The 25,199-nt window shown below is 35.7% G+C and overlaps 1 protein-coding gene across 1 annotated transcript in view; it reads right to left on the reverse strand.

The window, feature by feature from the left end:
* The window catches only part of LOC136854129 (homeotic protein distal-less-like), a 163,762-nt gene that overhangs the window by 93,706 nt on the left and 44,857 nt on the right, over positions 1-25,199 (reverse strand). Inside the window, 1 exon segment of the mRNA XM_067130341.1 lies at positions 12,793-12,974. Within this exon segment, the coding sequence (XP_066986442.1) occupies positions 12,793-12,974 (182 nt within the window).

Here is a 25,199-nt window from a genome sequence, read left to right on the forward strand (position 1 = left end):
TGCTAAAAAGCACCTCCTATCCTCTGCTCCTGCCCCCCCCACCAACTTCTGAAGTTAGGTGGCTGTCGTAAATCTTCTCTACTCCTTCCCGCTTGAGGAATACGAGGGCACTCATGTTGCACCGCATAAGACGAAAGTATAAATCAGTTTCCTTAGGAAAGAGAATTAGAGAAATGCAGACGAATGTGCACGATTCGACTCTTATGATACCAAGATGATAAATTTACTTCTAAGACGTCGTTGAATATTCTGCTCCATGTACCAGCCAGTCACTCTTCGACTGTTCAGAAAATATAAAAATCTATCATCGAGATTACTCTTACTTGTTCACACATTCAACTCTGAACAGAGTAATATAACAAGTGATATCGGTAAGCCTTGTTAGGCTACCCGTAACTTTAGGTCTTTGAAATTATTTTTATTTATCTGATAATGACAATCACACGCCGTTATGCCTACAGTACGTTCATCTACGCCAAGGTCTGTGATGTGTTATTTTATTTTTGTCATTTTGTTGATTGTTATTTATACTTCCCAGCGGAACTGTGTGATGTTGCTATAGAAGGACAATGAACTCCACAAATTGTAGATCGTCAAAACTTACAATTTCAAAGAGGCAGCGACGCTCCCCTCCCTCTTAGGGGGGAAGGGGTATCATAGGCCCAGGGGGTATAGGGAAAGGGGGGGGAGTGTGAATTACAGGGCAGGGAGCCACCTAGCGGCAACGCGTCTCATTTCGTAGCTGCCATGGGTGACGTATCGTTTCCCGGATGTGACACTAGGGGGGAGGGGGGTTACGAACGACCATTCGCGGAAGTTTCCCACTGATTTTCGATCTTTTTTAGCTCCGCGTGTCCGAAGAAACAAATAAATAACACGCGAGTCGCTTCAATATGCAAGAACGGACGACCCTCTCCCTTCCTCACTCATTCCCTCCAACGAGGGCGAACGACGACTCCGAGAGCCTTCAGCATCGAGGCGCCTCTTCTTCTTCTTCTTCTTCTTCTTCTCCCGACTTCGAGAGAAAACGAAAGGAGGAGGAGGAGGAGGAGGAGAAGAAGGAGAAGGAGGACCTCGACGTACCCGACGACGCAGGGAACTTCAACGGCTGTTGTCGGATGCCGACGGCTGCCGTATTTACGTGCGAGGGAAGAGCGGCGGGCGAACAACCTGGTACGAAGTAGAGGAGGCAGCTCTAGTACAAGGGAGAACTAGAGGAGGACTCGCCTCGCCTCGCCTCACTTCACCCCCCCACCCCCCCACCCACACCCCTTCCATTAGTTCCCATGTCCGTTGCCTACGAAAACTCCCGTATCCTCACAGCGGGGAAAAATATCACCGTCATACTTACAATACCTGAGCATAGGATTCATATCGGTCGGTCAGCTAAGGGTGGGAGGAAGAGGGGAGGAGGAGGAGGAGGAGGGGAGGAGGAGGAGGAGGAGGAGGAGGGGAGAAAGGAGGAGAGGGAATCACCCGCCAAAAACAAAGAACTCTGGCCCCAATTCGAACCCTGCATAAGAATGAAAATGGCGAGCATGCGCGTTTTTTTCATAGGCGTCCACTTCAGGTAGCTCCGGACGCAAGCTGGCAGCAGCCACCTGACAGATAATTAAGGGGTATGAAACAATAGGGTCGAAAGTCCTATTCAAGGAGCGGTGCATCTTTGCTCTTCTCGACGTGGGTTACTTGGCCTTATTTTATCCTCATCTCGGTAATTACATGTTACTAGAGGTTACGGCGTGGTTACCAGTGACCGGAGAGAGAGAGAGAGAGAGAGAGAGAGAGAGAGAGAGAGAGAGAGAGAGAGAGAGAGAGAGAGTATGAAATATGTGGAATGAAAAAAACTCGGTTCTTGTGAAAATGTAAAATAAAAAAAAAAACAACAGGCACAACAAATTGCCTACATGAAAAAACAAACAACAATAACTGAATTTTCAAGGAACAACATCGTAAAACAACAATCCCCAATAAACAACACATTACTGAAACTGAAAGGAAAACCCGTTTCCGGCGGAGCGAGTATTTCGCAGGAGACATACACACGCACACACACACACATACAGCAGATGGCTCGAAGCAAGGCAGGTGGTGGGCCGTGAACGTCCGCAGGTGGTGACGGTCGGGCGATGGCGAGGCATCCTTCGGGGAGGCAGATGGCAAAGGAAGATTAAAGTACGCGAGAAAAGAAACGGTAGAATAAATGATGATAAAAAAAAAGAATAACGGATAAAGAATCTCTGACAATCCGTGACACGGACAAACTTCCATAGTAGCGTCTAAACAAAAAGGCAAGATAGTTCCACTGCGATGAGAGAGAGAGAGAGAGAGAGAGAGAGAGAGAGAGAGAGAGAGAGAGAGAGGTGGGATCTGAACAAAATTGCTCAAAAATATCATGACTTTTAAAAGGAAATGCAAATGGGCCAATCAAAGTTCCATAGAGGAGAGATATTGATATGCCAATGGTACGATATGCCCTTGGAGAGAGAGAGAGAGAGAGAGAGAGAGAGAGAGAGAGAGAGAGAGAGAGAGAGAGAGAGAGAGAAAATATCACCCTACTTAAAAATATATTACAAAACTCCTGAAAGGAATGAAAAATTAATCAAATCAGAGAGACACACACACACACACACAGAGAGAGAGAGAGAGAGAGAGAGAGAGAGAGAGAGAGAGAGAGAGAGAGAGAGAGAGAATATAACACCCTACTCAATAATATCTTACAAAAAAAATCCTGAAAGGAAAGGAAGATGAATCAATCAGTTTCACAACAGCCAGTGAATCAGAGCACGAAAAGATAGCAAAAGTAAGAAAGGAAAGATTAAAGTAAACAGAGAGAGAGAGAGAGAGAGAGAGAGAGAGAGAGAGAGAGAGAGAGAGAGAGAGAGGCGCAATGAAGAGGGAAGGAGGGGACGTGTCCTCCTGAAGGGGTATAATGATGGAGGTGTCAGACATTTCCTGTAGCAGTCACGTCACCTTCTTCGAAAATACCAACTATACAGAATATAATTTTTCAGGGGACGCCTTAGTCATCGCTGATACCGGATGTATGGATCCTTTATTTATAAACTCAGGTTCTTTCTTTTTTTTTCTTTTTTTTACTTTTAACAGCACATCTTTTTTCAAAAACCCACGCTTTTTTTATTTTTCTTATTGTTATGAGCACATACCTTTGTTTTCATATAACAAAATTATCGCTTGTTATTTCACTAAATGAAAAAATTCAACTTTAAATTAACTATGAATAGTTAAGTGTTAAAATACAGCACTTGTCTTTGTTTTCACATAACAAAATTATCGTTTGTTATTTTCACTAAGCATAAAAATTCAGCCCAAAAATAACAATGAACAGTTACAGTGTTAAAATATAGCACTTGCCTCTTCACACTAAAAAATTATCCGTTGTTATTTTCACTGAACGCAAAATTTCAACCCAAAAATAACAACGAATAGTTACAGTGTCAAAAACAGCGCTTGACTTTCTTTTCATATGACAAAATTATCCGTTGTTATTGTCACCAAACAAAACAATAAAAAAAAAAAAGCAAAACATCATCATATAGCAACAGTGTTAAAATATGTGCCAACGACCTATGAGTTAATGTTTCAATTACGCGAGATCTAAGTGACGTCACCGCTCTTATTATGAGAATTATAATGGACACGAGCTATAAAAAGAGTGTTTTCAACGCTAGCGATAGAATTAACAGTAGAATGGGCAATTTACATATGACTTCAATGTTAATGACGGTCTGCCACTTATGATTTTACATTTATATTGTTTCACAGTGATATGGTCATTAATTCGTTTACTGTAAAATGAATCTCAAATCTATAATAATATAATCCGAGAGGGTCTGATCTTGTTCGTCCTCCCCCGGGTGACAGAAGGGGAGACATGACACAGCCACCCACCCCATGAAAACCGGTTTGTCCGCCCCGGGTGTGGGCGGGGTAGGTAGGGGGAACGGGAGGGTAGTTTAGACAGCAGGCCCGGGTTCCATCGCGCGTCTAATAAAAATACTTGAATCTTAACTTGAATATTATTAAAAAGTCAGGGGAGAAAAGAAATTGGAAACTTGCGTTATTTCGGAGAAAAAAGTTAAGGAAAATGTCACCATGAAGCAATATAATTTTTGAAGTTTTGCATTATGTATTTCTAACTTATCGTTCTGCCAACTTCCTGCTCAATATCGCGTAATTTCCCTCCGTGTTGACAACGTCTGGCAACTTTTTCTTTTTGTCTTCAATGGCAAAGAAAAGTAACAAATAAATTGATGCAAAATTGTATTACAAATTTAAAACATCGAAGAACGCTTTCTATAGAGAATGTCACAGGGGCAGTGATGAACGCTCTCTTTTCATTAACGACAAAATAATCGAACCGCAGATTAAGGTATGCTTAAATAAAAAATAATAACGCCGAATAATAAAACAGACAAAAATAGCCAAATTCTATGATATCTTAAACTGTCAGAAAAATCCTTTTCAATGACGAATGGCACACCAAAAAAAAAAATCATCGCGTTCTATAACTTCTCTTTAAAATAAAATAGTTATTAAAAGATAACGAAAACATCAACATGCGCAATCAACATCAATGGCTGCCCCCCACTTTTTTTTTTTTAGTATGGCAATACTCCAAAGCTTAAGAAAAATTGCCTCGTCATTTGTTATCAGAATAACGCCTTCCTCCTGCGGAATTACCCTGAAGGCAAGGAATTATGGATTCACAAATAAATCATTTTTATGTTGCTTCCTGAATACACAGAGCATAATATATAAACTGACGTAGCAACGTTATAAATAACAATCACACGAAAACGTCATAACAATGTATACATTTCTCTCTCTCTCTCTCTCTCTCTCTCTCTCTCTCTCTCTCAACTCTTCAATAGACATCCCCATTTACCTACGATGACCTACATCTAATGAAACAACACCTGTACATACATACATACATACATACATACATACATACATACATACATACATACATACATACATACATACATACATACATACATACACACGCAATGTATTTTTCAAAATCAGGTACAGCGAATAACTGGTAAAATTTCAGAATTCTAGGACATATGATTCCGATGTCTTTGCAGAAATGAGTTAAATTGATTCTTATAGTGTTTAATGGTATCGCAAAAAGACTATCAACAAACGTTAACGATAATAATAATAATAATAATAATAATAATAATAATAATAATAATAATAATAATTATTATTATTATTATTATTAATTATTATTATTATTATTATTATTATTATTATATTATTATTAAGCATATAGTAGGAAGCTCACATAGGAAGTAAAAATAGAAGTAAAAAATAATCGAAGCGGTTACCAAAGAAATACTTAGTAATTAAAAAAGAGATAAACATATCCACACAAATAAAGTAATATCTGGATATCAAGTACAAAAAGGAAAAAAAAAATAATTAAATAAAATAAATCATGGAAAAGAATATGTCGAACAATAATGCAAATCAAACAAAAAGTATTTTAATCTCCACGGAGAACAATATCGAAAAACAAGTGAAAAAGACAACGAAGTTTCTTCGGCGCAATCGAGTCTTCTATATCGTTGCCAGGAGTACGATTATGACTAAATTTAACCTTAAATAAAATAAAAACTACTGAGGCAAGAGGGCTGCAATTTCTTATGTTTGATGATTGGAGGGTGGATGACCAACATACCAATTTGCAGCCCTCTAGCCTCAGTAGTTTTTAAGATCTGAGGGCGGACAGAAAAAAAGTGCGGACGGAGAGAGAAAGCCGACACGATGCTTTTCTTTTACAGAAAATGAGACTAACACCTGAGGCATTCAAGTACTGGGATATTTTTGTTACACGTGTATTTTCCGACCGACTTTTCGTCAGTTATGCTCGTCTACACGCAGTTCGTTCACATATTATTATTATTATTATTATTATTATTATTATTATTATTATTATTATTATTATTATTATTTGCAGGGAGTAGGCCTTCTTTGATGCATGTTTTGTTGAAAGTAATGGCAGTTTTCAACGAACTGTTCTTATACAGGGTTTTTGCAATTCTCCTGATAATTCGTTTTTTTGACTCAGCTAGATTGTTGAGTAGAATTCCAATACTCATATTTGTCTAAATTGGGATATTTGTCAAAGGTTATATTTGCTTATATCTTGTATATTATGTAGTCTACGTTTCAACCATCTCATGAAGCATGTATTCTACATAATATACAAGATATAAGCAAATATAACCTTTGACAAATATTCCAATTTAGACAGATATGAATATTGGAATTCTATCCAACAACCTAGCTGAGTCAGAAAAACGAATTGTCAGGAGAATTGCAAAAACCACGTATAAGAACAGTTCGTTGAAAACTGTATTTTACTAGTATAAAAAAATTTCATGATTTGGTGTTTTGCCTCTAGTTTAGGTCGAAAGTGGCTTAGTGTGCTAAAGTCGAAACGTCCCAATGGAATAAAAATGTTGACTATAGTACTTGTTTGATTGTTCCTTATTATTATTATTATTATTATTATTATTATTATTATTATTATTATTATTATTATTATTATTATTATTCAGAAGATGAAACCTGTTCATATGGAACATGCCCACAGGGGCCATTGACTTGAAATTCAAGCTTCCAAAGAATATGGTGTTCATTGGGAAGGAATAAAAGAAGAAAAATGGAAATGCAGAAAGAAGGGATCTCACCAATTAAAGGAGAAAAAATAAATTACTAAATAGATAACAATGTATTAAAATGCAAGGAGAACAGTCTTAGGGTAGTGATAAAAAGAATCGAGAAATTTTGACATTTTCTCAAACAATATGGAATTAAAGAGGAGAGGATTTCGAAGCTGATAAGCAACAGTACACAAACAGACGTAAGCGCACATACTTTTAACCATCACCCCCACCTCCCCCAACACAAACAAACACATAGTACACTATGCACATAAAAATTTATACAGCATACAGAAGAAATATTGAACTACAAAAACTGACACATACATCAGTGCTTTTAAATATTAGCGCCCATATATTTCTTTTTATATTTTTTTTTATTGCGCTGTAAAAAAAAAAGCATTCTTAAATATACCTGTAAATATTACCAGGTACATTTCGCACTGAAAATTGCTCTGGGTCGCATAATATAAGAGACTTATTGACAACCAGTCATGATTTATAAAAAATGTGAATGTTTCATAATACTGATTATATATAGATGTATATATATATATATATATATATATATATATATATATATATATATATATATATATATATATATATAATCAGTATTATGAAATATCCACATTTTTTTTTATAAATCATGACTGGTTGTCAATAAGTCTCTTATAATTTGCAACCCAGAACAATTTTCAGCTCGAAATATACCTGGTAATATTTACAGGTATGATTTAAGAACACATTTTTGACAGTGCAATAAAAAGTTAAAAAAAAAATGAGCGCTAATATTTGAAAGCACTGATGTATGTCAGTTTTTGTCGTTCGATATTATTTCTGTATGCTGTATAAATTTTTATATGCTTAGTATACTATCTGTTTGTGTGTGTTGCGGGCAGGTGGGGGGGGAGGGGGGAAGGGCGCTTAAATGTATGTGCGCTTACGTTTGTTTGTACTTGATTATCAGCTTCGAAATACTTTACTGTTTATTTCCATATTGTTTGGGAAAATGTCAAAATTTCTCGATTCTTTTTTTATTACTGCCCTAATACTGTTCTCCTTGCATTTTAATACATTCTCATATATTCAATGATTTATTGTTTATCTTTTAATTGATGAGATCTTTTTTTCTATTTCCCCTTTCCCTCCTCTTACTCCTTCCTAATGAACACCAAATTCTTATTTGTATGTATATGTGTATATATATATATATATATATATATATATATATATATATATATATATATATATATATATATATATATATATATATATATATATATATATATATATATATATATATATATATATAGATTGTATGTACAACAACATCCTTTCGAAACATACACACGCATTCAGCTACACTCTCCACAACCTAATGTCTGAATAGTAAATATATTTCTCATCGCCTCATAATTATTTTGAGGAAAAATAATTTTACAAAAATGATCCAGCAATGACAATCAAAACAGCAGCCAAATGCAACTGACAAGCTTGATCATTTTCACCATCACTATCAGTTATGTTAGTAGTAGTAGTAGTAGTAGTAGTAGTAGTAGTAGTAGTAGTAGTAGCAGTTTCGTGGCATGCCAGTCAAGTTCCCCCTCAGCCACCAATATTGATTATGCGTTTGTCTTAACTTGCTGCTACGCCCAGTTATGCTCCCGCCTACTTCGAGGCGAAACAGCGTTACCAAGTTCCATCTCTCACCCATACTGCCGTCTAAACACTCCGGCGTTATAACCCACTTAAAAATCTCCCCCTTAAAAATGTTCAATTTATATCCCATCTAGCCTGGTATATACTTGGCTATACTGACGACGGCTCCTTATTACGTAAAGAAAAAAGAAACACGGAACGCTTACGTAACCTGTGTCTGAAGGGTTGGGGATATTGAAGTGACTAATCGAAACATGTTTTGATAAGAGAGTTACCTTGAAATGACCGTATGGCAACGCTGACATTGTGGCTATGTCAACACTTACTTTCAGCGTGCTCTTATATCATGGTCATTGCAAATCGATATTATTTATTATCAGTATTTATCATTAATTAAACACGTTAATTTTTCATTTTAATCGTTCTTGTTACTTATTTAAACGTGATTCGTATCGTGGAAAAATACATATCCTTATATAATTTGCTGGCGATAACCTCAAGCGTTGTACTTGTGAATTACAGAGCTGTACTAATCAGCTGATTTTACTCTTGTAAAACTGTTTACAGAATATGATCACAGCAATCGATTTATGCACAATGTACACAGTAACGTCACCGGGCATTTCATTTGTAAACATATATACACAAACATGTATTTACGAACTTTATACGCCATTACGTGAACGCAAACAGCAAGAATCTCACGCGTATTATATATATATATATATATATATATATATATATATATATATATATATATATATATATATATATGTGTGTGTGTGTGTGTGTGTGTGTGTGTGTGTGTATATATATATATATATATATATATATATATATATATATATATATATATATATATATATATATATATATATTTGTGTGTGTATGTTTATGTATGTGGTTTTACTATCAATATCATGTTAATTACAGCCATTTTTCATATAAATACACATACAAATGCCTATTTTATTGTAGATATTTTAGACACACACGCATACATACATACATACACACACTCGCACACACACATATATATAGTATATACACTGTATATATATGTATATATATGTATATACACATATATATAAATGCGTGTGTATTTTTTAAGAGACAAAATGACTTCCTGGATTCCCGAATTCCTCGCATTATTTTGGCACGCTCGTCACTGCAAGACTACATCCGCACGGGGAATATAAGAAGACCGAGGCAGGAATCGGAATCATTTGAGGTCAATTCCCGGTCGGGAGTAGGCTCGTGGTGACATGCTTACCCAAAAGAAGTGCCTGGATGTCGAGAGGTAAGGAGGTCATTGTGTCAATCAAAATTACATACATATGTGGTAAAAGTGACCAGCAGATGATTCTGTATTATATATATATATATATATATATATATATATATATATATATATATATATATATATATATATATATATATATATATATATATATATATATATATATATATATATTATATATATATAATACATATATATAATATATATATATATATATATATATATACATACATATATATATATATATATATATATATATATATATATATATATAAATATATAAACAAATTCTGATTCCTACCAACCAATCTGTAAGTCAGGCAGCAGCAGCAGCAGCAGAAGCCAGCCAGCCACATGCAATGTCTAAAGGTCGGTCGACTTTGTTATAATTAGAGGGCAGCGCAGACATCTAAATGGAACACAACTTCTCTTTCTCGCTCTCTTTCACGTCATCCCGTTCCTTCGGCCCCCTCCCCACCCCCTCTATCCACACCCTCCAACCCACCCACCCCCAAAGGGGGGCCTGATACTTGATTGATAGGCCTTAATTGCCTCATAAATCATTTAATTTTAAAACTGACCCACACACACACACACGAGATTCTAATGTTTTCTATGCATTTCTCTCGGTTCCGTCTGGAGTTTTATTTCTGTGACATTTTTGGAAAACTGAGTGAGAGGATAAAAATCGAAAATTTGTTTCTGATATAGAAATGATGGGATGGATTTTAAACATCATTCTGCGAAGTTGTGTGATATATCTTCTCTGTGTAATGGGCGCCGTCCAGTGATTCTAATTTCCTCCTCTTAAAACTATACCCATTCACCTCCGAAACCGGTTACGAGAGATCCCCCATTGAAGATGGTACTCCAAGCATCAGCAAACTTTATACCATCCTGGTAACAATGAATATAATCCATGGGTACCTCGTGAAATGACGTTATCATTCGTGATAAACAACTAACAGCTGAGTGTGTGTGTGTGAGAGAGAGAGAGAGAGAGAGAGAGAGAGGGGGGGGGGGGTGTGAGTGTGTACGCGCGTGCGTGTGATACAGCGATTTAATAAGTCATTTATGCGGTCCTTGACACCTTTCAGCATTAGTGAATGCATTATTATACACAAAATATGCAACACTAAGAAGAAATTATGGCGCTTTCATATTCATTTGAAGAGATATCCGATGCATATTCTGTTTTTGTTATTTTGTTTTTCACTTATTACACTGGAAAATACGGCCTAGTCCTGCTGAGGAGTTTCAGGGCTTCATTTACAAAAACAAACCCGTAAAATGTTACACTACATTCAGTAAGAAACCCAGTCATACCAACTGCATGAATATGAAGTCTATTTTTATCTAGAATTAAAGAGATTTCGTGACCAAGAGACGGCCGTGGCTGCTACAGCAGCGAGAGCCAGCAGCCCTTGCTTCTTGGCCAGCAGAGAGAGAGAGAGAGAGAGAGAGAGAGAGAGAGAGAGAGAATAAAAAAAAAATTAAGGAGGGAACGAAGGGGAGAAAGCATTTCTCTATTTTCCAGTTACGCCATTCCCGACGGCCTTGTGATGTAGCGTGGAGGACGCTCGGCTATAATCAGAGATTGCGACACGCCTTAAGTATTCCCAGGTAAACACATTCCTCCCAAGAGCGCCGTCATCATCGCAGGTCAAAAGCTATTGTTGCTTGGACAAGAAGAAGGAGAAGATGAAGATGAAGAAGCAGTTGGGGGAGGGGGAGTTTAGGAGGAAAAGAGGGGAAGGCGAGAAAAGTTGGAGAACGAGTTTGCAAAAGATGCCGAGTGAAGAACGGGTATTGCAGAAGACACGGACAAGTGGTTTTTTTTTTTTTAACTAAGTCGTAAAGTTGTTTTTTCAGGTGTTATCTGTGGGTAATACAGACTGTAAGAGTACAATGACTTTCCATGGAATCAACCATTATAACAATAAATATAATAAGTTATTGATGGTAAGAGAGAGAGAGAGAAAAAAATAGGTTTCAACCAGAAATTATACCTGTAACAGGTGACTGACAGCGCTCGGCTATCATTCATGTCTAGAGGAACGCCTCGTAAAAAATATAAACGAATAAGTTGGATGTTTTTGAAATTACCGAAGAAAATGAAATGTCCGCCAGGATCCATTTAACTTCAATTAATACGCACTTAGCTACCAAAGAGACTCAACAGAAATACTTACACAACTGCCAGCCTCAGTAGATTTTATTTTATTTAAGGCTCAAGTCAGCCTTAATCGTTCATCTGGCAACTATTTAGGCCAGGTCACCACCGGCCCGTGGTTAAAGTTCCATTGGCCGCGGCTCATACATTATACCGAGACCACCGAAAGACAGATCTATTTTCGGTAGCCTTGATTATGCGATGTACAGAAAACTCGACTGCGCCGAAGAAACTTCGGCGCATTTTTCACTTGTTCAAATTCAGACGAAAGACAACAATTATTCCTCTTATGCATGTCCCTGGCGTGCAACATACTATAGATCTTATAGTACTAACAAGCGGTCACACGACCAATAATAGGTGCCTTGTCATGCACTGCACACAAACTCTGGCAACTCGGCTGAAGTTACTGTATCATACGGAGGTGCCACAAAACTTGGCACTATCACAGAATAAAAAAAAAAAAAAAACTCCAATTCTTAATTATTCGTTTCATGCTTAAACTTAAACACCATTCAGAGGTATAATGTTTTATATATATATATATATATATATATATATATATATATATATATATATATATATATATATATATATATATATATATATATATATATATATATATATATATATATATATATATATATATATATATATATATATATATTAATTAAAGAGAGATGAACAGGGTAGAGCAATAAATACAAATTACGAAGCTGAGGAGGAATTTAACACATTAACAAAATTTACCTTAATACACATGAAGAAAAGATGATGAAGAGAGATGGACAGAAGATAAATAAAAACAGAACAAAAATAACACAATCAACATCAACTCACGAACAAAATGACCGAAGATAAAAACAGGAAATTGGGTCAAAAACAAAAGCTTCAAAACTGAGACGGTGGGACTTGACCAGCCAACAATGTCCCCAGAGGGCTCTCTGCATCCTTACCTGTGTTTGCGTGAGACCGAGTTTGGCGGCCAGTTCAGCTCTCTCGGGCAAGGACAGGTACTGTGTCCTTTGGAAAATTTTGTTGAGCTGCTGAAGCTGAAGAGACGAATATATAGTCCGGGGTTTTCTCATTTTCTTGCCCTTGCCTCCAACGCGCACCGAGCCTTCGTCCTCGGGTTTTTCTGCGGAAGAAGGTAACGGGGAAATTTAGAACAGAGCTGCTTAATAACAATTACATTAAGTGATTTAATAAACATATAAATATATAAATTATTAAATGTATGAAGGGGCGAGTGAAGAACGACGGGAACAAGTTCCGCAGACGAAAACAAAACCTAGCCTTTCCTAGAATGCCGTGTTCTGACCTACCTAGACTTTTACCTTCCTAAATTCACTTAGGGCGCCGTGCCCTGACCTGGTCGCGGGGGGGGGGTTTCCTTGCGCCCCCCACAAGTAACACCAAACATTCGGAAGGCTTGATCCCGTCATTCTCCAAACTACCCCCATATAAATAAATAGATAAATATATATTATACCATAAAATCCGGCCTAATCTGTTTACTGTCATCATGAAGATGAGGAAGAAATCACAATATTAGTGGGAATAAAAGCTGTACCTTATATAATGATAAGACTCCCTCAAGGATGGACTTGGCAGTACCCATGATTTGACTGTTAAAGAAATTGTCATATTTTGGGACACATCAACTTCGGTACCTAATACATCATCTCTTAACTTTAAAAATATGAGCAACTATTTATGCATCCGGATCAAAACCACTGTTACAGTGAACTCAGAAAGGTGTTATCTTAATGTACCCTGCTGAATTCACTGAGAGGAAGAAAATAAAGCAATATTTACAAAGGCTGAGGAGAGCTCGACAGCAATTTAAAATGCTGACGACTGCAAGCCAGCTCAGTTGTAGGAATTGTGTGCATATTTACAAGGGAATGGCTTTCTAGATCTCACGCTCACTGACTCATACAAACAAACACATACACGGACACACACAAACATATATATATATATATATATATATATATATATATATATATATATATAATATATATATATAAAATATATATATATATATATATATATATATATATATATATATATATATATATATATATATATATATGGATGAGGCAGGATGTGAACATCAAATAAAAAGATTAAACTAATCTTAGGAAAATAGCTTTGAAGTCTTTAGCCGGCACCCAAGGTCTTTAATCTATGATTGATCGAGAGACAAAAAGCTCTAATAACGTATTTTCGAGTCCCATCAAATGAACGAAAGCTCACTATTTTATACACGTTATCCTCTAAAAATAGTTGTGGGTATTCCTTACTAATATGAAATGCAACAATTATGGTTTTGATTACTGGGATTTTAGTTTGTAGGAATTTATTTCCAATCTTAGTTTGTTGGGAATTTTCTTTCCAATCCTAGTGTGTGGGAATTTACTGTCTAATCTTAGTTCGTTAGAATTTATTTTTCAGTCTTTGTTAGAATTATTTGTATTTCAGTTCGTTGGAATTTATTGCTAATCTTAATTTGTTAGAATTAACTCTAATCTTAGTTTCGTTGAATTATTTCTAACCTTAGTTTGTTGGAAATTATTCCTCCTCTAAGTTTGTTGGAATTACTTCTAATCTTAGGTTGCTGGAATTTATTTGTAATCTTAGTTTGTTAAAATTATCTCTTGATCTTAGTTTGCTGGAATTATTTCACTGTTTCTAAACTCGGATTTCGAACAAGATCTCAAAGGAAAAAGTAGATACGCTTCTTCCCTTTTACATTTTTGAAGCCAAACTCGAGACATATGATTAGGTAGCATTTTTAAGCGCAATCCTGTTAAAAAAAAAAAAAAAAGACAAGTTTCTTTCCTACAGAGCCATTCAACAGAAAACTGACAAGCCCTATAGACCCTTTTCAATAACGGACACCGCTATGAAAGATAATTGCAACACAATTTTCTCTACTATCTGTACTACAACACCTCTCTCTCTCTCTCTCTCTCTCTCTCTCTCTCTCTCTCTCTCTCTCTCTCTCTCTCTCTCTCTCTCTCTCAAGGCAACGACAGAAACAGGACGCAGAAGGATGAAGAAATCGTTGCCCGTGTCACCCCTTTTCCCCTTTTACTGTTCCAATGTAAATTTGCGTCGCGATTTACGAGGGTCAGGTCGCGTGTTCGAAGGCAATTGCCAGCAATTGCGCTGGACTTTCCTCTATCTACATCGTGACGTCACGGGCTGAAATTCCGCCTCTTGCTTTACCCGCCCGCCGGCTATATTTCATAAGATACGACACACTATTTTATAAGTCCCCATCGCTGGCCGTAATCATGATTTGTGTCTGCTGACACATTTACGTTCTCTCTCTCTCTCTCTCTCTCTCTCTCTCTCTCTCTCTCTCTCTCTCTCTCTCTGTGTGTGTGTGTGTGTGTGTGTGTGTGTATGAGTGTGTGGGTGTGTGCGTGTGCAAAGGAATGCATTTCCTAAAATGTTGATTAAAAAAATGAAATGCTGCATGAATAATACTACGTAAGGCAGGAACATGCACGAAGGCATTCTAAACTATTGCTTGCTTTATAAGGATCCTCCAAATGCATAATTCTAAATTCAACTTCAGCCATATGAACATAATCAAGCTGTGAGAACGGCCCTAGAGCAACTATCATGGGAAAAAATGGCCTGACACTGAGAAAAACAATTTTTTGCAGAAGGAAAATGAAGTCTCGATCACTTATCGGGCGAATATATTTGACAATGCAATTAAACCTTTTGAATTAAATATGCATCTGTGCATAAAAGGGGCTTCTCAGATCGGGGCATCTTTTGAGAGGGCAAGACGTTTATGGCTTTCCTTCAGTGATAATAATAATACTGAGAACCGAATCCCAGGGCGTTGGGACTTCTGGCCGAGATAAAGCACTGAGCTCATTCATGGAAAATGGGCAAAAATTGCGCATTCGCTCGGCGTTCCATATTTTGCGTTTTGAGCGAGGGCAAGGGTAGTAGGTAAAGGGAGAGCTCGCGGCGGAGGAAAGAGCAAGACGGAAAGAAAAAAATAAATAAAAAACCGACTAAATGAAAGGGAGACATTAAAAACAGAAAATGACCCGGTGGTGGTCAGCCATGGCTATGGGTTGGTTTTGGTACATCCGGTCCTGAGGGTCTCTCCAGGTAACCATGCCGCATAATGTATTATTCCGGTCATGCCCTCTCTCTCTCTCTCTCTCTCTCTCTCTCTCTCTCTCTCTCTCTCTCTCTCTCTCTCTCTCTCTCTCTCTCCCGTCGCCTGCCGGTCACCCAGTCCCCGCCCCTGCACCAAAATCCATCCTATAGCCCGGAGAGAAAAAATTCCTTTTTAGATTAACATTCCCAAGTTATGTATGTATGTGTATCTATATATACATATATATATATATATATATGAATGTAGATATGTATACATGTATATATGTATGTATCTATGTATATTATATATGTATATATATATATATATATATATATATATATATATATATATATATATATATATATATATATATATATATATATATATATATATATATATGTATATATATATATATATATATATATATATATATATATATATATATATATATATATATATATATATATATATATATATATATATATATATATATATATATACATATAAGTATGTGTGTGTGTGTGTGTGTGTGCATATCACTGGCTTAGTTTATGGTTACTTATTGGTTACTGACTAGTCTCTCTTTGTTATTTCCTTGCTTATTTCTTTTTCTGGTGCTTCTCTACTTTAATACTTAGGTATTCCACTTTGAAGAAACCTCTGTAAGTCAATGGCCATTTAAGCTTGTCCAATAAGAATTTTACTACAAACGTTCTAAAATATTCAGGATAAAAAGAACCTCAAAAAGGGACCACTGAAGATGTGCTTTCACCAACATCTCTCAAATGATTCTACTTTTTAAGGGTCTTTTTGTCTCGTTGTCATAATAATGATAATGACACTATATCTACATTTTTATTGCTGCAACTTCCAGAGTTGCTCTCACATGAATTATGTGCATTCTATTTTTACCATCAATGAAACTATCCATACTATCTCTACTACTACTACTACTACTGCAACTACTACCTAAGCAACCATTCATTGCATTCTCCAACTATTTGTGCAAGTAAGGTAGCTTTGACACTATTACTACTATTGCTGCTATTTGCAAGACTACTATTCATTGCCACAGCCAGCAAAGCGGGAAAAGAAGTTAACAGTTAAAAACAACAGAAAAACAACGTTGAGACTCAAAAGACAAAAAAAAAAATATATGAAAACTCATAAAACAAAAACAATCGAAATTTTCAAGATAAAAAAAAAAAGTAAAAAATGTGCGGAAGTTTTTCCGGCGCAACCGAGTTTTCAGCACATCGTATAATCAAGGCCACCGAAAATATATCTATCTTTCGGTGGTCTCGGTATAATGCTATATGATTCCCCATGAAACTTTAACAACGGCCCGGTGGTGGCCTGTCCTATATCGTTGCCAGACGCACGATTATGGCCAACTTTATCCTTAAATAAAATACCGACTGCTGAGGCAAGAGGGTTGCAATTTGATATGTTTAATGATTGGAGCGTGGATGATCAACATATCAATTTGCAGCCCTCTAGCCTCAGTAGTTTTTAAGACAAAGCCAACACAATAGTTTTCTTTTACAGAAAACTAAAAGTTGACAAAAGGCAAAAAACTTCAATAGTTGTGTTAGACATTAGTTAAATCATAAATAGTCATGGTCAGTGCCTTTCTGAAATGATATTTTTTTAAACAGCACTGGAAGTTTCTTCGTATATCAAACTCTTTAAGAATTCCATTGTTAGAATCTTACGAATAAAACTATGGAAGGTTTAGAGACAATTTAAAATCATATGATATTTACTTAGAAAACAACTTACTGTTTTCAGAAAAGATTCAGTCTATAATAACTGTTCGGTCAAATGGGTAACAATTAAAAATTAATTACATTCATCGAAAATGCATGAGTTATTTTCAAAGGTTCTTTGTACGGTATATCCACTTTATTTAAAAAAAAAGTAAAGTTTACTTTTCAGTGCAAGAATTCCATTGACAATATTCGTCACAAAAATTGGCGTACGTGTAAATAACAATATTGACAAAACATACAAGTGATTCCAGAAGGAGGGAGAGTTAGCACGTGTATATATATGTATATGTATATGTATATGTATATGTATATATATATATATATATATATATATATATATATATATATATATATATATATATATATATATATAATGTGTATGTATGTTTGTGAATTTATGTGCATGCTTGTATGCTTTTAATCAAGTTACAAGTTCATAACACGTATGAATGTGTACACAATGTTCACGCACATACGTTCTTTTCAAGTATGAAGAATTCAGGAATAGTAAGAATTTATGATGATTCAAAACCGATTGCTGCCCATAAATTATTGCTTAGAGCTCTGAGCAATGATATATTACTGAGTTTGAGTATAAATATACAGTATCCAGGAAGTAATATTTCAAGAAATATTTCGTATTTTCGAGTTCTGTTCTCTTGTAGACCTGCGTATATTTCTGTATATATGTACGACCACATTCACACATAAATGCACACATGTATGTATGTATTTTTGTACAGTATATAGGTATATACTGTATTTATGTGTGTATATATATATTTATTTATATATGTTTTATTATATATATATACATATATACATATATACACATATATATATATATATATATATATATATATATATATATATATATATATATATATATATATATATTAAAAAGGACCTCATTCAAACTGGATGGTATCACATGGATACTTGATAATGTGGACTGTTTGTCCAAGAAAGCTTGTAACTTTTTCTGAATAAATACTCCATTTGATACCATCCAGTTTGAATGAGGTCCTTTTAGTAATTCTACTGATGCACAGAACAATTGTGTAATTGATAAAGTTAATATATATATATATATATATATATATATATATATATATATATATATATATATATATATATATATATGTAACTTGTGACAGAAGTACAGCCAAAAATATTCCTTTATTCATTATGCTTCTCGTATAAACAGAATCTGTAATATATCTTGCCGAGACACCTAACCTACAATTTATGCACTGCAATCGATCCACATGATTATTTATGCATCAGTACTTTCCCTAAATTCTACGTAACTGAAAATACACTAGAACGTGTATTTATTTATATTAATAAGGCAGTAGGTTTTAAACTGACTGTTTATTGTTATGTTGTAATGTAACTTTTCTTTTTTTTACATTTCGTGGACAATTACAGTATATTTGCAACTTGATGGCATGACAGCAAAACATTCGCTTTGGCAAAATGTCACAAGGTTTGAATATTTTCCATTTTTTCATAGTCGTGTATCTATATGTATATATATATATATATATATATATATATATATATATATATATATATATATATATATATATATATATATATATATATATATATATATATATATATATATTTAGAAATCACGAAAGTATGCGTATGATTTTGTTTATTACCTGAAGCCCTGGGAAAGTTCAAGATAAAACGACAAAGTGCCAAGTACTTCGTGCCCCAAGATGTGTTAAAATACACGAAAGTACTTGGCACTCTGTAATTTCATTTTGAACTTTCCCTAGTGGCTTCAGCTAATATATATATATATATATATATATATATATATATATATACCTAATATCTAGTATTTCTCTTGCATCTTCTTCATAATTTAATGAATAATAAATAACATAAAAGTCATACAAAGGATTTGACTCATCGTTCCATAATAAAAGACTATGACCATAAATCTCACAGGAACAACTCCTCCTTGTTCTGAGTATTGGAATTTTTTTTTTTTACTTTCACATTTCCTTTGTAAATTGAATTTCTCAAGTATTTCTATCATTAACCTGGATAAATCAACATCACCATGAGTAAACTGCTTTTATAAATGGGGCTGTTTTGAAAACGATTAATGAAAGCTCCCGTCAAGTATTTGCAAAAAAAAAAAAAAAATAATGTAAGATTGTGTTGTCATCCATACGCTTAAATCATTGAAGGAAGAAAACGTGATTTCCTCATTATATTTATGGGGGCAGGGTCCTCGACCATCGGCATTTAATCCGGTAACTACCATTAAAGTCGCCAACCATCTCCCAAAAGACCCCCTCTCGAATTCAAAAGGGCAAGCACTCCAGACAGACAGATCTAGCAAGTGGTCTTTTATTGCACATGGCATGGCATCATACCAACAATGGCAGGGCAACGGAGCCCCGCACAGGTAACCCGAAAGTCGCCCTCTCCTGCCCCCACCCCCGGCCCTCCTCCCCCAAACGCGGAGGTCAACCTCCACTTCGATTACTTGCCGCCGTCAAAATTCCACAGCCACGTGCGACCAGCTGCGGTAGGGGTTGGGGCTGGGGGGTTGGTTTCTGAGCTGTTTGTCAATCGGCGCTCATTATAAGTTACCAGCTCTTTATTCATGCGCGCGCGCGCGCCGCCGCCGCGGCGTCGAAATAAAGCCAAAATGCCAAAGGAAACCGACAATTCATTGAGGCACGAGTCAAATGAATTACGCGGTTTTCCGAACAAAATGTCGAGTCCCTCGGTTCTGGAGGAAAGGGATAAGTGACAGAAACTCCTAACCCTTAGGAGTAAAGGAGGCTGGGGAGGGCTTGGTGGAGTGGGGGGGGGTGGGAATTGCAGGAATAATTGACGTAACTGTACAACACAGGTTCTTGAATAAATCATTTGCGGTGAGTTAAACTTACAGTGATTGGTGAAGATAAATGGCTAATGGCTGATATCACGGGAGGTAGAGCATGAAACAAATACGCCTTGTATAATGTTTTTTATGTATATAAACTTAGTATAAACACGGCAACAGCATTAAATGAATTGCTCTTACCTCGTTCCCAACACGAGTGACAAGTCTTAATACAACAAATCAGTTCCTGTAATTTCAAGAGTATCTCATGGTAATGTTGCCGCGCTCATTTCCCGGTAATGATGACTCTTTAAAATGTCCTCATTGGCTTCTCACTGAATGTCTCGGTAACGAGTTACATGCAGATCGCAAAGGAATTCAGTATTCACACTGTTGCTTAGGATGAATGAACTGTCTAGTACGTGTGTTGGCTGGATGTAAGTACAAATTACCTTACGCGTGTATTCAAATATATTTTTGGCAATATTAATGCAGTTGTGCACCGAAAGAGATGTAGTTCAAAGTGAAACCTTATGTAACCTTTAAATTATTTGGAAACGTTCATTAACTCGCTGTCAACCGGGAGCTTAATTAGTCTCCCGAATCCAAGACATGAGTCTGAAACTTTCAGGTGTAATGGGGCCTTATGCCAACACGCGTTCTCGCCCGTAAATGCATAAACCTGGTGGGTTTTGTTGTCGATACTTTGGATTATCCCCTGGTGTCGTATAACGATCTTATTGTCTGCATTTGATGATAACACATTTCTCTACCTTCATCGCCTCGTGATTCATTTGAGAATATTATAAAATAGCTAGATTAAATGCTTCAATATTCCCTTTTCCATTCTCATTATTTATTTTGATTTCACGTGTCATTATTCCCGTCTTTCAGGACTGAATATGAAATCAAATATACAAGATTACAATATTCAAATATACAAGATTACATGCGTGTATATATTTCAGTATATGTATATCCAAATGCACACTGAAAGCTCCATTTCGCAAATCTAAACAAACAAGGATTACTGTCACTAACTAATTAAACAAATGCCACCTATTGTTGATGGCAATAGCAACTGAAACGCGAGTTGACGGTATTAAATCAATTAGTTGCATACACAAAACCATAGTCATTTTTACACAATATAAGACATGTTTCCTGCAAGCTACAGTCGCTCTTTGTAAAACTCGGTCGTAATGACCACTAATTCCTCGGGTCAACAACGACGTGTGCGGAGCAAATATAATCAAAAGTCAATCCTCAAAACTTGTTACTCATTGCTTGATAGTTCGTGACTATAAACATTCAGAATTATTTTTCATCGTTAAGAAATTGCATCCTGTGAGACATGGCCGCGCGTGATACTTTACTAAAGAGTAATCACTGCTGATTATTTATGTTTACGTTTTAATATGTTGTTCTTTTACTCCATGACGATACTAATAAACGCGGAGTGTTTTCGAAGTTATTTGATAAAAGTTTCGCCGGCTGAAAATTATTTACGTTTCCCCTTTAAGATTTGATTCCTTGACACTCATGACCTGTTGTGGGTATTTGGCACTCATGATTTGTTGTGAGTATTTGACACTCACGATTTTTTTGTGAGTATTTGACACTCACTACTTGTTGTGAGTATCTACCACTCAAGATTTGCTGTGAGTATTTGACACTCATTATATGTTGTGAGTATTTGACACTCATGGACTGTTATGAGTATTTGACACACATGACTTGTTGTGAGTATCTGACACTCAAGATTTGCTAAGAGTATTTGACACTTATGACTTGTTGTGAGTATTTGACACTCATGACATGTGTGTGTTTGATACTCATGAATTGTGAGTATATGATACTCATCCTCTGCTGAGGGTCTTTGACACTCATAACCTGTTGGGAATATCTGACACTCAGGATCTGTGAGTATTTGACTCTCAGGACTTGTAAGTATTTGTCACTCTCGACTTGTGGGTATTTGACACTGTTGTGAGTATTTGGCACTCATGACTTGCAAGTATTTTGGCACTCATGACTCGCCGCGAGTATTTGAGTCATGACTTGTGAGTGTTTGATACTCAAGACTAGTTGTGAGTATTTGGTGCTCATGACGTGTGAGTATATTGCTTTTTCGAGTTCCAGATTTATTTAGGCATGCTGTTGCCTTCGATGTCCGCGTGTTTTTAGTAAATATAACGTAACAGAACCGTGAAATAAAACTTTAAATTATAAAAATAGTTAAATTCACTAATTATGTTCATATTACTGGGTACAGAAAATACGTATCGATAAGTATGTGTTTAATACATAGATAAATAATCGTATGCATGGGGTGATATAAAAAAATTTAATTAAAAGATGGATTTTATTAATATTCACATTATTTCCTTTTTCTGGAGATTCTATACTGCCGTACGTTACAGCATCAGTAGACAGGTTGGAAATCATTTCAAATATTTTCGTCATTAAAATATGAAGCTTTAATGATAGTTAACAAAAACCCAATCCTTGAATTGACAAAAGCAAGAAGCAGGCAAACTACCCGTAGTGGATCTTCTAAAAGAGGCTTTACGAGTTAATGTTACATCTTGCCCTTTGAAGTTGCATTGCAATTGAGGGGAAGCAAAGTTAAATGGAAAAGTTTTTCCATACGTCAGCCGACGCGAGTGATTCCCATTTCCAAATAGCGGAGGAATTACACAGCGGCCAAGACGCACTTCGGCGAAAACTGCCGAAAAAGAAACGAACTATCACATTACAAATCGGTCTCCATTCCTCATCGTCAACAAAGAAACCTCAGCGTAATCGCCTCGGTCCCGCGGACTCAGTGAAATTCGGTAATGACCATAATTACGCGCAAAGAGCAAAATAGATACGCACGCGAAAGCAGCCGCTCTTCCAACTGCGGTGTGATGTCAGTTATTGATTTATTTAGATTTTTGTGCGGTGAGGGGACAGGGCATAGCAGTGCAAAGCTAGGATACACCATGATGAGTTTTTGTACGTCTCTACTTAAGGTTAAAAAAATTTTTTTAAAGAATGAAAAATAAAAGAAAAAAATATGGATGGTTCATCAAGGGTTAAAAAATTTGGTTTAGTAAAAAATTAAAAAAAATAAAAAATACAAGATAACAATATGGATGTTCATCAAGTATAACCTGAGGCGCAACATTACACATTCCGGCAGAAATAGTACAGAGACACCATTCTCATCAGTGGTCTATCGAATCATAGGGACCATGGCAGCGATTTTTGGGGTGGGCCTCAAACGCAAATCCGGGAGTTTATGAGCACCCTGGGAACTGAGCCGATGAAATACCTATATAGTAGGTACCAGGTAGGTACCTGGAAGTCCCATATGGGGCCCAATATCATGACACTAAAAATGAAAAAAGGGAAAAACTCATACATGCCACCCAGCTCAAAGACCACATTAGGCCTGATCAAATCCATTTTCATAATTTTTTTTTATTTTTAATATCATCCGGTAAGTCGGAAAGATCAAGATTTCTTGGTGTTCGGTAATAATTTTTCTAACTGTCTGCTCGTGTTTCAACACGGCTTAACGGGGCCCGCCCTGAAACCCATCAAGAGACCCTAAATAGGGTCTTGCTCAAATGAATTTGAAGCTCCGAAGCCTTTTTAAGGGAAAAGTTACGTCTGTCTTGCATAGGAGGTCGAGGGAAAAGAGGTTGCGTAAGATTTTATGAATGTACAAAACCAAAATAAAGGAAAAGAGAAAAGATTGGCTTCCAGAATACAAAACTTGAGTTTTTCTTGACTTCAGCACAAAGCACTTACGACAAATGAATACTCTTGAGCGATGATTTATGTGTCCTTGCCTTCGGCTGAGTTGTGGAACAATGTTTTTACACAATATTTCCCTCTCTCTTTCTCTCTCCCTCCCCCATCTCTCTCTCTCTCTCTCTCTCTCTCTCTCTCTCTCTCTCTCTCTCTCTCTCTCTCTTTTACACACACACGTATATATATATATATATATATATATATATATATATATATATATATATATATATATATATATATATATATATATATATATATATATATATACAGTATATGTGTTGATATTATCAACGAGCTGATTATGGACTTTTACATTTACAATGGAGTAAAACATATGTGTGTATATATATATATATACATATACTCGTATATATATTTGTGTGTGTGTACTGTAAGTGCATATATATATATATATATATATATATATATATATATATATATATATATATATATATATATATATATATATATATATGTATGTATGTATGTATGTATGTATGTATGTATGTATGTATGTATGTATGTATGTATGTATGTACTCCATGGTACATGTAAAAGACTTTAATCAGCTCTTTGATAATATTAATGTATCATTCAAACAAATTAACTAGTTGTTTTCTAATTAACAGCCATACAAAAGAGAGAGAGAGAGAGAGAGAGAGAGAGAGAGAGAGAGAGAGAGAGAGAGAGAAAATTAACTATACCGTAAAAGAAAATGACCTTAAATTACATAACACTGAAATTGACGTATTAATCGATAAATTACACGGCGATTTTAATCTATGTAAA

The sequence above is a fragment of the Macrobrachium rosenbergii genome, chromosome 28 (genome assembly GCF_040412425.1).
Source record: "Macrobrachium rosenbergii isolate ZJJX-2024 chromosome 28, ASM4041242v1, whole genome shotgun sequence".
NCBI lineage: Eukaryota > Metazoa > Arthropoda > Malacostraca > Decapoda > Palaemonidae > Macrobrachium > Macrobrachium rosenbergii.